This window comes from Orcinus orca, chromosome 3, assembly GCF_937001465.1.
Source record: "Orcinus orca chromosome 3, mOrcOrc1.1, whole genome shotgun sequence".
Lineage (NCBI taxonomy): Eukaryota > Metazoa > Chordata > Mammalia > Artiodactyla > Delphinidae > Orcinus > Orcinus orca.
In genome coordinates, this window is record NC_064561.1 from 121,747,452 (window position 1) to 121,764,949 (window position 17,498).

A 17,498-nucleotide genomic window follows, 5' to 3' on the forward strand; every position below is an offset into this window, starting at 1 on the left:
GTGGGGTGTCTGGGTTAATGCAGGCTTGGGTACTAATGAGATCACATAAGAAGAGATTAGAGCTAAGAACAGAACCCTAAGGAAAGTCAGTGCATAAGGAGCAGGATCGAAGGTGTCAAGGGCCACATAGACCACAATTTAAAAAATGATTGCAAAATGCCAATGGATTCAACAATAAGAAAAAAAATCAGCAAGAATTCCAGTGTAAGGAAGGGAGATGACACCAGAAAATAGTTGATAAGAAGTCTGTGTAAGGGGGGTCTACTTGGAGGAAAGAGTGTGAGAGCTGATGTTCTTTAAAAATTTTTCCCAGAATTCTATCTTCAGTACACTACAAGAAGACTCAGTAGCTTTCGTGTAAGGCTTATTCTTGTTATATTCTTGTACTCACAAGATCCTGCCATACAGATAGTTTTATTGATAAAATTAAATAATAGGGCAATAATCTCAACTGAAATATTGAATATAATAAAATTATAATTTAATAATATTTCCTAACATTCTTTAAATATTAGGAAAACATTATGAAAAATAATGTCCTTCAATACTTAATAAAAAGAAAAGTTTACCAATTGCTGTACAGCAATCATATATTCAGGTTATGATTTTGGTATTATAGGGAATTTTCAAAAGTCTCAAATCAATAATCTAAGCTCCCACCTCAAAAAGCTAGAAAAATAAGAGCAAGAATAAACCCAAAGCAAACAGAAGATAGGAAATAATGAAGAGCAGAAATCAAAGAAATTGAAAAGAGAAAAATTCAATGAAACAAAAAACTGGTTCTTTAAAAGTATCAATAAAATTCACAAACCTCTAGTAAGACCAACAGGGAAAAAAACAGAGAAGACACAAATTTTCAATATCAGGAATGGGACAAGGGATATCACTGCAAACCTTAGAGATGTCAAAAGAATAATTAAGAGGATAATACAAACAACTCTACACATGTAAGTTTGACAACTTAGATGAAATGGATTAATTCCTCAAAAAACACGAACTACCACAACTCACTCAATATGAAATAGAGCATATGAATAGCATTATAACTATTAAGGAAATTGAATTCATAATTTAAAATCTTCCCCAAAAGACTCTAGGCCCAAATAATTTCACTGGAGAATTCTACCAAATGTTTAAAGCAGAATTAACATCAATTGTACACAATCTCTTCCAGAAATTAGAAGAGAAAGGAACACTTCCCAATTCATTTTATAAAGCCAGTATTACCTTAATACTGAAACCAGACAAAGACAGTACAAAAAAGAAAACAAAATACCAATATCCCTTATGAATATAAACAAAAATTCTTATCAAAATATTATCAAATATAATTCAGTAATATTTAAAAAAAATCCCATGACCAACTGAGTTTATTTCAGGGATGCAAGGCAAGTTCAATATTCAAAAATCAATCTATGTAATCCACCATATTAACAGGCGAATTTTTTTTTTTTTTTTTTTTTGCGGTACGCGGGGCTCTCAGTGTTGTGGCCTCTCCCGTTGCGGAGCACAGGCTCCAGACGCGCAGGCTCAGTGGCCATGGCTCAGGGGCCCAGCCGTTCCGCGGCATGTGGGATCTTCCCAGACCAGGGCACGAACCTGTGTCCCCTAGCATCGGCAGGCGGACTCTCAACCACTGTGCCACCAGGGAAGTCCTAACAGGCGAATTTTAAAAAATCACATAGTCATTTCAATTGATGCAGAAAAAGCATTTGACAATATTCAACATTTATTCCTGATAAGAACCCTCAGGACCCTGGGAATAGAGGGAGACTTCCCTACTTGATAAAGAATATCTACAAAACTCTACAACTAACCTCATGTTCGGTGGCAAAAGGCTGAATGCTTTCCCACAAGTTTGTGTCTTCCAAGACACAGCTGCCTATGAGGAGGAGCCAAGCCCAGCCTGGCAACAAAATGAAGGTATTTTTAAAAGCTCATAACAAGGCAAAACTCCTATGTTAATAATAAATGCATGAACTCAGAAGATTTCAAGGCTGAAACACAACTAATGACTGGACGTTAGCTAAGAACATTATATTGTCTACTAGTTGCTTTTCATAATTAAGAATTATAGGGGACTTCCCTGGCAGTCAAGTGGTTAAGACTTTGCTTTCCACTGCTGGGGTGCAGTTTCGATCCCTGGTTGGGGAGCTAAGATCCCACATGCCTTGCAGCCAAACACCAGAACATAAAACAGAAGCAATATTGTAACAAATTCAATAAAGACTTAAAAAAAAGTTATAGGCATATTTGGGTGTATGCGTGTTAGAGGTGCCAATGTCCTCTTTTTAAAAATAATTTTCACCAATGAACTTGGTGTTCAGAAGACACTATCAGAACATCTAATTATGGTCATAACTGACAGCAATATATTTGGAATACAATGACTGGTTAAAGTTGCCATTCTCTTTTCTTCCTCAGAGGATTGTCCCTTTTAAAAAAGTGACTTAAAAATATGTTAGAATATTAGATAGTGGGACTTACCTAGTGGTCCCATGGTAAAGAATCCACCTTCCAATACAGAGGATGCGGGTTCGATTCCTGGTCAGGGAACTAAAAGCCACATGCCATGGGGCAACTAAGCCCCCGTGCCACGACTACTGGGCTCTCATGCAACAAAGAAAGAACCCGCATGCAGCAACTACAGAGCCCAGGTGCTCTGGAGCCCACATGCCACAACTAGAGAGAGAAAATCCACACGCCACAGCTAGAGAGAAGCCTGCACGCCACAATGAAGAGCCTGCACTACAATGAAAGATCCTGCATGCCTCAATGAAGATCCCGCATGCTGCAACTAAGACCCAATGCAGCCAAAAATAATAATAATAAAGAAAATAAAAGAATAGTATTTTATTGTTGACAGAAATATATAAGAAAAACAATGAAAAATGATAACATTATAAAAATACTTGTGTAAACACTATGTTTATTTAAGATATGTAAAACTTTAGGTGGTTAGTTTTATTAAAATTCTTAGATTAATAAGAAAATATGCTTCTTTTGATTAGATATTGTAATTGATATCAGCCCAGAGTTCTGACCAAAGATGTCAAAAACCATCTCTGCATGCTGATACATGTAAATTTAGTTCATTTTAATTTCTATACTATTACTTTTCAAAATATAGCCCAATTTAATTATTCTTTACTGATAGATTAGGGTTTATTTCCCACAATACTGCAATGTTGCAAAGAATATTACTGTACAGTCTACTTTTGCTCATGTGCAAGAGTTTCTATAGAGTTTATAAGTAAAATTGCTGGGCTATAAGTATATTTTCATTATAAGTTTTTTCCTATGAAATATATCAAACACACAAAGGACAACATATGATGTCTATGTATAACTTAAAAAATAATACTTAAAGTCATAGCAGTGTATTTACTGACCTGCTTAACAATGTTTGGGTTATAAAGGAAATAATATAAAAATATTTTTTAAAACTAAAATTAATAATAATGAAAGCATTTCCTATGAACATTTATGATCTACATCCACAGTATATACAGGGAAATTTATAGCTTTTAATATTTTTTTTGAGGAAACAATAAGGGTTAAAAATAAACACAGCAAGGGTTCAACTCAAGAAATTGAAAAAGCACAACAAAACACTAAAAAAAGGGGGGCATCAAAATAAGGACAGAAATTATTGAAATGGAATAAAAAAATAATGAAGTAGATTAACAAACCCAAATCCAGTTTTTGGAAAAGACTAATGTGGTAGATCAAGAAAAAGGGTAAAGATACAAATAAACAAAATAGGATATTTCCCCAGAAAAGTCTGAGAATTACTAAATGGTACGTTTCTCTTAAATTAAAAAAAAAATTCTTAAAATAAAAATAGAATGCAAATATCAGCACCTACTTCCTCATAAGATGAAGCTTCATAACAGACCAGTGCCAACCAAAATGCTGTACAGTATGCTTCCCTGTGAGAGAAGACTTAATTAAATATGGATTAGTGGTTAGTGGTTTCTTCGAGAAAACTGTAATTGTTAGAAAAGAACACTCAACTGACTGTGACACTCCTATGATGAATCTTTGTCTGAGGCCTTATTTGTGTTAAGAAATATTTTAAACATTACTTTCTACATTGATCAGGTTTGTGGGAGAACATTTTAAAAATAATAATGATGATTGTGTGATGATGATAAATCCACTCCTCTACTTCACTTTGATCTGGTATACTTTTCTCCTTTATGTAAAATTACCTTTCTGTTTTACTTTCAAAATATCAATGACCCCAACTCATGGACATCTTGTATACCTGGATTATTTGCTATTGTTCCCTTCCTTTTGGGGCATGCTTGCTATTGGTTAGTTTCTAATTCTCTCATCTAATCTGTTCCTACTCCTCAGAGAGCAATAAGACCTTAGCTGAGAGAGCCAGAGAATCTTTGACCATTGGTCCCTGGTCCAAAAGAAAGTTACTATCTCCACCTTGTAAAAGGAACAGATGAGTTAGGACCCAGACGAGTTAGGATCCAGAATCACCTCCCTCTTTGTGCAATGCTTCTTTCATTATACCATCCTTACTTTTTTAATATAAAGCTTCTCATAGTTTTCTTATTGGAAAGATTAAAAAGTGCCCCCAAAGCATAGACATGGAAAAAGGAATGAAAATATCCATAATTGCAGAATCCTTGGACAACCAACCTGAATACATTGATGAATCTCTCTGTCTAGATCCAATTCAGAGATTAAAGAAAGAAATATGAAAGATAAGAAATTAAAGAAATTTAGAAGACTTTTATCCATGATATAGGTAAGGATTTCTTAAATAAAACATAGCCACAATTAAAAGGGAAAAGTTTAATTAACTGGGCTACATTGAAATTAATAACTTCAGTTCAACTACCAAATGTAAAATAGATAGCTAGTGGGAAACAGCCGCATAGCACAGGGAGATCAGCTTGGTGCTTTGTGACCATCTAGAGGGATGGGATAGGGAGGGTGGGACGGAGACGCAAGAGGGAGGAGATGTGGGGATATATGTATACATATAGCTGATTCACTTTGTTGTACAGCAGAAACTAACACAACAGTGTAAAGCAATTATACTCCAATAAAGATGTTAAAAAAAAAAAAAAGAACTTCAATTCACCAAAAGAAACCACAAAAAAGTAAAAAAGCCAAGCCGCAGAGTGGGAGAGAATGTTTGCAACTCATAATTGTCACAGGACTAGTGTTCAGAATACATAAAAAACTCCTATAAATCAATAATTTGAAGCAAAAGATAGGCACTTCATGAAAAGTGAAACACAAATGATTAACAAACATAAAAAGTTGACTAAACTCAGTAATCAAGGAAATGCAAATTAAAGCCACCAAGAGGTACTATTACATAACCATCGAATTAAAAAGTCTGACAATACTAAATTTAAGTGCGACTATAGGGCAATAGAAACACTCTTACAGTAATGAATGGCACGTAAATTGGTACAACCACTTTAGAAAACAGTATGACGTGACCCAAGGGGTGGTTACATAGATTTTTAATTTTTAATCATTTGTTAAATTGTGCATATAAGTTTTATGTATTTTTCTGTATATTTCATAATTTTTTAAACAGTTAAAAGGTAGTAAATAAACTCTTATTTTGATCTGAATGGAAACCAAATTTTAAAAAATAATATTTGGCTCATGGAATATATTTTAAAGGGGAAACAAGGTACTTATTTTTACTAAAATATCACTATTATCAAGAATTTTAAAAAAAAATCTGTGGAACTGCTATGGCTTAATGGGGAAAACTTTTAGGGATCCAAGTACTTTGAAATCAAGAATCTAGTTCATTACTGTGAAGAATTTATTGGGAAAAATTTATTTGACAAAGAAGTTTGTATGGATTTTCCCTTCTTCCTAAGAGGATTATCCAAAAATATATATCTTGAAGGTTACTATTGCTGTTGGACAGAAGTATACTGATGATAGGGCTAGATATCTACAAGTTTCAAAAACAGTTTGATTTTTATTGGAATTTGACCCTCAGGTATGAGAAAATATAGGGTTAAAGAACTCTGGACTAGGTCAATACTAATTATTGTTCTAGATTTTCACTAATTTCACACCTTGGCTTTTCACTGCCAACAAGTGATGGCCTAAAGATCCTTCCATGTATAAAATGCCATGATACTTCTCCAAATAAACTTACATTAACTAAAAGTATATAATAGATTGTTATCCACTGGAACCCACATGAAACACCTTTAAAAATGCCTTTTCAGAAATTTTCATTTACATGTTTAGGAATTGGATAAAAAATATATATATATGACCTTGTGGTAGAAGAACAATTTTATCACACATATAAAATCTTAAAGTCAATACCAGATCTAGAGGGTCTGATAGAGCAGAGATCACTTGCTGTATCTGACAATTAAAAAGCTGTAATTTATTTTAGCAAAAATTTTTTTCTTGGTAACATGTAGCACATATTTGGTAAAGTATAGAATGAACTGCACAATGTTTTGTTAACCAAGATGGCTGGAAAATAGAATAGAGTAGATGGTAGTTTCCATTAGAGGGAAAGGCAAATGGAAAAATTATGTGATTCTTTTAGTAGCCCCAATACTGTTTAACTGGGAATCTTTTTCTTTTACTAAGGGCTATAACAGGAAAATTTTGTCTCTTAGATAATTTATAAAGTGATACATATTCCAGACATGAGAAAGAAATGTTTATGGAGTAGGGAGCAATATTTCAAATTGCATATTTTGTACTTCCAACATATGAAAATTTCTCATGCCCTATGCTTCATTCATAATAGAACCTGTGGTGGAGGTTGTGATTGTCTTTGTTGGGTTTTTAATATTCATCTCTCTTTTATCCTGAATGCACACGTGAGGTTTTTTAATCAGAGACAGATTATTATTACTTACATAATAATAATTGTGCTAGTTCCCCTTGCTCCAATTCTTACCCCTGGAGAGAGATGAGAACCAGATGTCACCCTACATGCAACAGGGCCTGTAATATAAGGGAGGAATGATGAGAAAAGGAATCCAGACTTTTATGTAGAAAAGAAAGGCAGCTGTCCTTCTCCCCCTCTAAAAGGAGGGAGGAAAAAAACCCTCTGGATCTTGGGTTCTCACTATAACCCTTTTATAATGTATTGGGTTGGCCAAAAAGTTCCTTTGGGTTTTTCTGTAACATTTTATGGAGAAACACAAATGAACTTTTTAGCCAATCCAGTAAATCTCTCCAGGGGTTATATAAGTCCAGTGTCTCCAGCTTTATAACCCAGAAGAGTCTCCCAATCCCAGGCCTCACCCCCAATTTAAAATGTTAACACACATCTCTAAAGTTAGGTAAGTCTTTTGAACACTCATTATCTATACGGTTGGAAAATATCTTCTAGAGCTTGCTTGTAGTCCAGGATCTCAAGTTTCCATAAAATTTGCTTAGAATGCCCTAACTGTGCAGAAACAAAAATATTTTCTCTCCACCTCACAGGGTTCCAAAAGTAATTCTTCTTCTGCCTGGGCAACATGGTTATCCAGCTAAAAACCTCAGTTCCCAGTTGCTTTCAGGTAGGTGTGGCCTTGTGACTGAGTTCTCACCAATGGAAATTTTACTACTGGGTATGGTGCTACATCAATCTAAAGTTGAAACTATGACTACCTTGAGTTTGTATTGTGTGCAATAGATGTTGCATATTGCAGTGTTTCTCTCAAAAATTTGAAAATCCTGCAGTTCTCTTGTTTGTTGTGGTACCAGGGGAACATTAGTGCACAGACGAGGAACTAGAAAGTTAGCCCCTTAACATTTGACAGATAAATGACACTGACAGAATTTGTTAGGTAATGCATATGAACAAGCTGAAATACAAGAAGTGATTGTTTCGTTCAACTATGCTGTAGTTTCTCATTTCATTCATTTAGCATCTCCTATGTGAAGTTCCTGTTTGGAAATGGAAAAAGACAAAGTCTGAGGCTAGAGGGAACACTCATTTTCTTGAATATAAAAAAGTGAGGGTTAGTTGTATAACCAAATGGGCTTTTTCAACAAATGAGAAATGAGTTACTAATTCTCTCAGTTTTCCTCTACGTGAGAATTTATTGATTTCACCTTCATTCCTAAAGGATATTTTCACTGGGTAAATAATTCTGGGTTGACATTTCTTTCAGTTCTTGAAAAATTTTCATTTCCTTCAAGCCCCTGAGGTTTCTGATGGGAAAGTCACTGTCATTTGTTCCCATCACTGTTCCCCTACATCGAATGAGTCTTTTCTCTATAACTGCTTTCAAGATTTTCACTTTGTCTTTAGGTTTCAGAAATTTGATTATGAATGCCTTGAACTTCTTTGAATTTATACTATTTGAAGTTCACTCAGTTTCTTGAATCTGTAGGTTTATGCCTTTCACTAAATTTAGAGAATTTTCAGCCATTTTTTTCGATGAATGCTTTTTCAGCCCACATTCTACCTTTTTTGGGGGGACTCTGATGACACCAGTGTTAGATCTATTTTTATTCCAAGTGTCTTGAGACTGTGGGTTTTTTTCAGCCTATTTTTTCTGTTGGTCAGAATGGGTAATATCTATTTCTCTATCTTCATGTTGATGGAATCTTTCCTCTGACATCAACATTCTACTACTGAGCACATTCATTGAGTTTATTTTACAAATTATATTTTTCATTTCTACAATTTCCATTTGTTTCTTCTTTATATTTTCTGTTTCTTTGCTGAGAATTTCTATTATTTTTGTTTTTTCAAGTGTGCTTGTAATTGTTCAATGAAGCATTTTTATAATGACTGCTTTAAATTTCTTGTCAGATAATTCCAACATCTGTGCCATCCCATTGTTGGCACTTGTTGATTGTCTTTTCTCATTCAAGTTGAGATTTTCCTGATTCTTGATATGATGAGTGAGTTTTCTATGTTTTCTGGACATTTGGGGCATTGTGCTTTGAGGCCCTGGATCCTAGCTAAATCTTCTCTTTTAGCAGGCTTTGGCTATGCTGTGCCAGCAGGGGGAGGGTATAGGAATCTAGGCTACCTATGTGGCCTTCACTGACATTTTACTCTGCTGGGAGAAGGGGTTCAGGGAGGAGCACCTTGTTACCATCAAGTGGGAGTGGAACTCCAAGGTCCCTTCTCTGACACCTCTGTATGTACCACCCTAGAAGAAAGAAGGAGGAGTGCTTCATTACTCCCAGGCAAGTGTGAAAGTCTAGTGTCTCTGCTCAGTATTTGCTGATGGGGCTGAGAGTGGAGGCATGGCATTTTTTATGCAGTTTGGCCAGAGTAGGGCAGTTTTTTAAAAAGGTTTCTGTCTTGCCAGACTGTTTCCTCATCCTTTAGCAAGAGAACGCGGGCTTGTGGGGGTGGGTGCACGTGCATTTTTTGTCTAAATGCATTGGCATTTCTGGGTTATCGGCTCCCAGCATATATAAGAGACAAAAAGGAAACTCAGGGAACTTAACACTATGCTGTTCTTTAAGTCTCAAGGTCCCTGGCCAGTACATCTCCTTATCTCCATCTTTCAGGGTCTTCTTACATTCATTTTATACATAATGTCCAGGGTTTTTAGCTTATTTAATGGAGGAATAGGGAGAAATGCTTCTGCTCCATCTTTTCTGGAACCAAAAAGTTCAGCTTACTTAACAGAAGATACTGCTTTTTTCCCTGAATAACTCTGCTGCCCCCACCTGGAATAATGAGAGGAATTTTTCCAGCACAGAACAAAATCTAGACACACATCTATTCTTCTAAAGAAGCCAAGGTGTCCTTCCCCAAGGGCCTCTGCTGCCTGGTATGCCCACCATTTACTAGTTGAGGAGCAAGAGAGGAATATTAGTAACAGTAGATCCAGGGAATAGGGAGATTTATAAGAAGAGAAAAACTTTTTAGGGGTGGCTCATCAGCTTTTTATTTTTTTTAACTCAACTACTGCCCACACTTCAGTAGATAATATCAATAAATAGGAAAAGGAATATGCATTTGAAAAGGGAGCTTTTAAGGTTCACAGTTAAAGTGTTATGTACTTTTTCCCCCAGAACTTCCTCCCCAAGGTAATGATTAAATAAATAAAGAAAAAAAACCCTTTCCTTTGTTTGTTGTGGTTTTTATTTAGATCTTTACTTATTTGAACCTGTAAATTCTCACTTCGGGTTTAAGTGTCATAGGATCTCTATCTAATAACTACAAAAACAGATTGTAAAGATGACATATGTGACCAAAAGTTGACACTGATGGTCATTAAAGACCAAACTTACCTAACCACTGAGGTAATGAATAATGTTAAATGTTAATCTTCTTGTTCTATAGCTATTTCTTGGTTGAAACGAAAGGTCTATCCTAGGTTTGATGATTGACATGCCTGGAGCTGGATATACTGTAGTTTTTTAAAGAACTGCCTTTTCTTCTACTTTTGGTATTTTCTAACTTAGGCTGCTGGCTGGCCTCTTTTTTCCTACAAGAGCTCTTCTTGCAATATGAGTATTGAACAAATTATTACTAGCTTTCTTTTTATGACAAACATCCAGGCTTCTATAGAATTGGTCTCCTTTTTGAAACATTTCTTGCATGTTTTGCTTATGTATTTTGACCTTCTCTGCCTCTGATAGCTTCTGTTCTTTCTTGTTCTGCTCATAGTTTATCTGAATTGGCTCCCCTTGTAGAGGTCCCCCTTTCTGATGATGGAATTCCTTGAGAAGCTCTACCGTCTGCTCTAAGATTTGGCATTCATTCTCCAGCAAAGCTGCAATCAAATGCAGTGAATATGTGTCTTGTTTCAGTTTCCTCACTTGTTCTTCCAGCTCATGCTTAGCTGACACCCCATTATTCGTTTGAGTTGGGGAATGGGCGCCATTATTTTCAAGAGTTTTGATGTCTGTCTGAGATTTCTGATAGGATTTTATTAGTTCACTGAGCTCAGTATGTTGCACACTCCAGTGTTTTGCTTCCTGTAGTAACTGCTCCATGTTGTACCTCAGTTTGATATTTTCTTCTTGGACAAGAGGGAATCTGTGCTTTGCTTTTTCCTTACTTAGTTGAGTTTCATGAAGGGCTCTTTTTTCTTCTGAACAGTTTACCAAACCCCTTGCACAACCTTGCATGGTGTCCTTGGAGTTCTGGTTTTCCAACATCATCTCCTGTTTCTTTGAGTTCTGTTCTTTCCCTGAGTCCCAACGAGCAAGTAGCTTTTCCAATAGTACTTTATTTATTTTATCAAGTTCTCTGATTTTTTCTTTAAGTTCTGACACATCCTCAGAGATATTGGTTTCCTCAAAAGATTCTTTTGTTTCTATGATCTTCTCTTCGTAACTTGTCTTATGTTTAACAATATCTTTAATTTCTTTTAAGAGGTTTTCAAACTTCTTTGCAATTCGTTGTTCAGTTGCTTCATGGTCACTGTTTTTTAGGGAAGGGAGAGAACTGCAAGAAACAGGGGGAAGTGATCCAATTTCAAATAAGGCAATGATAATCCTAGGGTGCAAAGACTCTTCATTGAGATCAGGAGACTTAAGCATTTTGGAGAGGGTGGCCACTTCCATCTCAGACTGAATTAGTAGGGCTGATGACCAGGGCATGAGCAAAGCAGAAAACCTTAGAGATTCCAGGAAGGGAAGGTGGTGGTCCTCTGTGCAAATGGGTAGAGAATGTGGAACTAAGCAGAACTCAGAGACCAGAGTTAAGGTCTGAAACCAGGAAGATGATGTTTAGGTGGAAGGTAACATCTTACACAACTTAGGGGGAAGGAGGGTGGGAAAGGGGACCAGGAACTAGGGCTCCATCTCTCCTCCTCCAGGCTTCTGGTGTTTATTCCTTGATCCTGGAAACCAGGTCTTTATTCTATCCCTGAACCATTGTGGCCTGTCCCCAGATTCTGTTTCCTTTGAGTCACAATAGAAACCTCTTAAACTCCCACCGGGTGACTCAAAACCTAAAGCTACTCCCCACTCCAGAAAGATCTCTACACCAGTCCTTCCCTTCCTTACTTTTCTAGGTTTTTATTCATCTCATTCAGTAACTTTCATATTCATCATATTCATTGACTTTCCCCTCATCCCCACCATACACAACATGTTGTCAACTGTGGTATGTTTTTCTAACACTTAAGTGCATGGCTGAGAGAAGTCGTCCCTGGTGAGGGTACCCATTCTTTCATAGCACCTGGAGCCCTTATTGGTCCCGTTCTAGGAGAGATGCTACTGCAAAAGAAAGTCATCCTTACAAAATAGAACCCCCAAAATGCTACAATCTTTCTGTGATTTTAGGGAAATAACATCAGGAATTGCTCCATTAAAAAATATGCCAATGCAGTAAGAGAATGTCTGAATGGTTTCTTAACAACACAATTACAAATTGAGACTTTTCTTGGCTTGGAATGCAGGCATCCTTTTTTTTTTTTTTTTTTTAAATAAATGTTTACTTACTTATTTGGCTGAGCCAGGTCTTAGTTGCAGCACATGGGATCTTCATTGCCGCATGCAGGATCTTTAGTTGCGATATGTGGGCTCTTAGTTCCCTGACCAGGAATCAAACCCAGGCCCCCTGGATTGGGAGCATGGAGTCTTAGCCACTGGACCACCAGGATGCCCTGAATTCAGGCATCCTTTAGGACAGGCTTAGTAAGCTTGCTCCTGAATCATTTACATCAGGGGATATAAAAGTTTAATTACTCTTTACAAGAACTTGTTTAAAATGGCATAATTTACCTAAAGTATTTGAAACAATTAAATACTATAGTGGCTTATAGAAAAGTAATTGAAGAGTATTAAACCAAGTGTACTCTTGTCTCTTTGTCCTTAGGAGTCAGGGCCTTGAGAATATTAAGTTCAACCAAAGAAAACACTCCTTAGGTGAGACTTTTTCTTGGCCTTCAAAATCTTGCTAGCAGGCACTTTACTAACTAGAAGTTTGCTTCTAATCTTAAAGGAAAACTCATTATCTAGCAGTTTGTTTGTTTTTTCCTTAGAGAAGAGAAATTTACATTTTTTTTCTTTCACAGCTCCCAACTCACTTTGACTTTAGTTTCCCTGAGTGTCATGCTCATCTTCCAGCCAGCTGGGCTCAGAGCCATCACCTCATGACCATCCACAGATGCAGTTGTGCTGGTCTTGCTTTTTACTTGAAGAAGGAGCACTTTTCTGACCCACACACAATGATACCAGAGAGGCTAGAGATTGCCCTTATGCTTTAAATCCATCTCATAAGGTCCAACTTTGATTGATATTTTGGTTTTTCCCTTTGACTCAAGCCATCATTTAAGATACTTTTTAAATCTTCAGGACAAGGAAACTTTTTTTTTCCTGATTTGGTAATTAATTTCTAGCTTTATTGTGTTGTAATCAGAAAATATAATATTTCTACTTTTGAAATTGATATTTTCTCTTTGGCCTAATAGATTAACAATGTTCATGGATGTTTTATGGCTACTTGAAAGAAACTGAATTCTCTACTTTCTTCTTGTGCTTGCAGTTTTTTTAATGCTTTTGGACATAAGTCTGATATTACCCTGTCTTTGATTTTTCTGGAAACTGGTTTGAAGGTAGCTTGGTCAAGATACCATGAGAATTCTCTTTTCATCAAAAGGGGATTTAAATATTTCCTTCCTCCTTACAAATACAATGAATTTCAAATAAAATTTCTGTTAATTTTACTGAAATTTGAGTTTACTGTAGATACTGAAAAGCCACCAGAGTGGTCTTCTTTTCTTTATTGACCCGTAAGCCCAGTGGATAACTATGAATGTTAAACACATTTGGATTGTCTTACAATTGCTATCTACTAAGTGTCCTTAGCTTAATGACTTAAATTAAAAAAAAAGAAATGTGAAAAAGAAGAGCAAAAAGCTCTTAGAGAGAAAACATGCATAGACTTTTCTCTCTTTTTAAAACCAGTTTGTCTTAACAAGAATAGAAATCATATCAAAGGGTACATGATATCAACATGTCTTACTTCTGGTGATGTTAACCTTGGTCACTTCATTAAGTGATATCTGCTGAATTAAAGTATTATAAAGTTACTATCTTTCCCTTTATAATTAATAAACGTCCTGGGGAGGTTTTGAGACTAGGAAATTATCCTGTTTCTCCTCAAACGTTTGCTTATACAGTATAATTTTAGTGTACAGAAGTGAATATTGCCTGCAGCAATTATTACAGTGGTAATCTAATGGCGATTTTCTATTTCTCTCATTCCTTTTATATTTATTGATTAGAGTTATTTTGTAAAGAAGAGCTGTCTCTTTTCCTGTATTTACAGCTCCATTTTATTCATTCACCTATGTATTTATATACGTATGGACTCACAGATATTTTATTTGGGGGAGGTTATAAATGAATACTATCATTTTCTTACTCACCTATGTGTGAATAATTTTAACATGATGGATTTTTTGGTACAATGAAGTATATTTTCATTTCATGTAATTCTTCTACTTGCTCAGTAGTTTTTTGTTTGTTTTGTTTTTGTTTTTGTTTTTGTTTTAACCAAAGCATAATAATAGCTCAGTAATGATGGCTATTCAAGGGTTAGAGTCTTTATATTTACAAGGCACTCTATGTAGGGTGTGATGTTAAATATAATGCCGTATGACTGCTTTTATAGGTATTATTGTACGTGTGTAGCCATTTTAGAGGAGAAATGGTCTGAAAATGTGAAGTTTTCAAACAAGCAAAATGTAGATGGAGCTGGATATGTCTATTAACACTCTTCCTCAGTCTGTCTTCTCTTTGACCACCAGGTGGTGCTGTGGGCTTTAAAAATTACCATATAACCGCCCCCCCTCCCCCCACCAGTTCCCCCCGCCCCCTTTTTCTGAGTATAGGACTCTAGAGTGAGTGGAACGATGGAGATGTTCCCATCCACAGTCTTATTTTATCAGAGTTTTAGAGTGGAGATTCTACGTGACTTGCCCAAAGTTACAGCTAGTTATGATGAGAGCTGGAATTAGAGGCCACCCTCCTGCCTTAACTCGTTAAACTTGCCCAGGAAGCCAGGTAGACTGTGGAAGAATTTTGCAATTTCTGCTAAGGGTTTAGTAGAAAAAGAATTACGTGGAAGAACAGGTTTTCACAGCTGCTGAGACGGGCTTGTTTTGCAAGAATGTTGGCAAACAAACCTACATAATGCAAATGGTATTTTGACTGACGAAAATGGAAAATGTGACCAGAGACTCGCAAGAATCTAACCTTGTCCACATTTCCCTTAGAAGCAGTATTCAAGTATCAGCTAATTCAATGTTGGCAGCGACCTTATAGAACAAAACTGCTGCAAATAATGACAGAGGCTGTATGCAGGGGAAAATTTAACAAAAAAAGTGCAAAACTTACTCTCTGCAAACTACAACATATTGTTGAAAGAAATTAAAGATCTAAAGTGGAAAACCTCTCATGTTCATGGATTTGAAGACTTGATTTGTTAAGATAGCAATACTCCCCAAATTGATCCACAGACTCAACACAATCTCTATCAAAATCCCAGCTGCCTCTTTTGCAGAAATCGACAAGTTGATCTTAAAATTCATGTAAAAATTCAAGGGATCCAGAACTGCCAAAACAATCTTGAAAAAGAAAAACAAAGTAGGAGGACTCACATGACCTGATATCAAGACTTATTCTAAAGATATAGGAATCAAGACAGTGTGGTATTGGTGAAAAGATAGACACATAGATAGATGGAACAAAATAGAAAGCTCAGAAATAGATCCATACAATTATAGTCAACTGATTTTTATCAAAGACAGAAAGGTGCTTCAACAAATGGTGCTGGACAAATTGGACATCCATATGAAAAAAAAGCAATAAATTTTGACACTCACACCTTACAAAAAAATTAACTCTAAATGGATTTTATACTTAAATGTAAAATGCAAAACTAAAATTTATAGAAGAAAACATAGGAGAAAATCTGTATGACCCTGTATTTGGTGATTAGCTTTTGGATATGACGCCAAAAGCATAATCCACAAAAGAAAAGTTTGATAAATTGGAATTTCTCAAAATTAAAATATTTCATTCAGTGAAAGATACTGCTGAAGTGAGTGAAATGACAAGCCACAGACTGGGAGAAAATATTTGTAAATCACATATGAAATGAAAGATTTGTATCCAGAATACATAAAAAACGCTTAAAACTCAACAATAAGAAAGCAAAAAACTCAATTTTAAAACTGGACAGGAACTTCCCTGGTGGCACAGTGGTCAAGAGGAGAACACAGGTTCGAGCCCTGGTCCGGGAAGATACCATGCCGCGGAGCAACTAAGCCCGTGTGCCACAACTACTGAGCCTGTGCTCTAGAGCCCACAAGCCACAACTACTGAAGCCAGCATGCCTAGAGCCCATGCTCCGCAACAAGAGAAGCCACCACAATGAGAAACCTACGCACTGCAACTAAGAATAGCCACCGTTCGCCGCACCTAGAGAAAGCCTGCGCGCAGCAACGAAGACCCAACACAGCCAAAAATAAATAAATGAAAATAAATAAATAAATTTATTTTTAAAAAATAAAAACAAATAAAACTGGACAAAATATCTAACCAGAACACTTCACCAAAGAAGATATATGGATGGCAAATAAAGCATTGAGCATAAAAAGATGCTCAATATAATTTGTCATTAGGGAAGGCAAATTGCAAAACAATGAGATGCTGTCAGCTCATTTGAATATTAAAAAAAAAAAAACCTCTGACAATAGCAAATGCTGTCAAAGATTTGGAACAAGAGCTGTGGGAAAGCGAAAATGATACAGGCACTTTGGAAGACAGTTTCTTATAATGTTAAACATGGACTTACCATATGACTTAACAATCATGCCCCTAGGTATTTACCCAACTGAATTGAAAACTTATGCCTATACAAAAAGCTGCATGTGAATGTTTTTAGCAGCTTTATTCATAATCACCAAAAATTGGAAGCAACCAAGATGTCCCTCAATAGGTGAATAGATGAACAAACTGTGGTATACATGATGGAAAACTATTCAGCAAGAAAACAGGAACATGCTATTCATCCACAAATTTACATAGATGGATCCTAAATGGATTTTGCTAAGTTGAAAGAACCAGAATGGAAAGGCTACATATTGAATGATTCCATTCATGCGACATTCTAGGAAAGGCAAAACTGTAAGGATGGAAAACAGATCAATGGTTTCCAGGAGAAGAAGGGGTTAACTAGGGAAAGCACAGAGTATCTCTAGAGTGATAGAATTAACCTGTATGGTACTGGGGTGATAGATATATGACTCTGCATTTCTCAAAACTTACCAGCACAGAGTAAACTGTAATGTATAAATTTTTTTTCTACATCAACCAAGAGGTCAGAAGACACAAGGGGTGAAACGCAGATTGTGACAATGCTTAATGACTTGCCTCCAAAGAGTAGAGTATGGAAAGAGAGAGCAAAAGTAACTTCACAGTGAAGAAAGCTGGCAAACTCTATCTGGGCCTATTAACATCATCAGTGTTGAGTCATGTCAACAGCATGTACCCCTTCAGTGACTGAAGTTAACATCACTGGTAATGGGACAAATACAATTTTCTGT

General features: G+C 36.1%; 2 protein-coding genes across 2 annotated transcripts in view; one reads left to right on the top strand and one right to left on the bottom strand.

Annotated features, from left to right (window-relative positions):
• Nucleotides 1-17,498, top strand: part of SERINC5 (serine incorporator 5) — a 178,684-nt gene that overhangs the window by 44,719 nt on the left and 116,467 nt on the right. The window lies entirely within an intron of this gene.
• SPZ1 (spermatogenic leucine zipper 1) lies at nucleotides 10,050-11,756 on the bottom strand. Its single transcript, XM_004281659.2, has one exon. It carries the CDS (start codon nucleotides 11,536-11,538, stop codon nucleotides 10,387-10,389), a length of 1,152 nt encoding a protein of 383 aa, XP_004281707.1. The 5' UTR covers nucleotides 11,539-11,756; the 3' UTR covers nucleotides 10,050-10,386.

Bases quoted from the DNA above. Each gene is read 5' to 3' on its own strand.
- SPZ1 (XM_004281659.2), bottom strand. From the start codon at position 11,538: ATGCCCTGGTCATCAGCCCTACTAATTCAGTCTGAGATGGAAGTGGCC.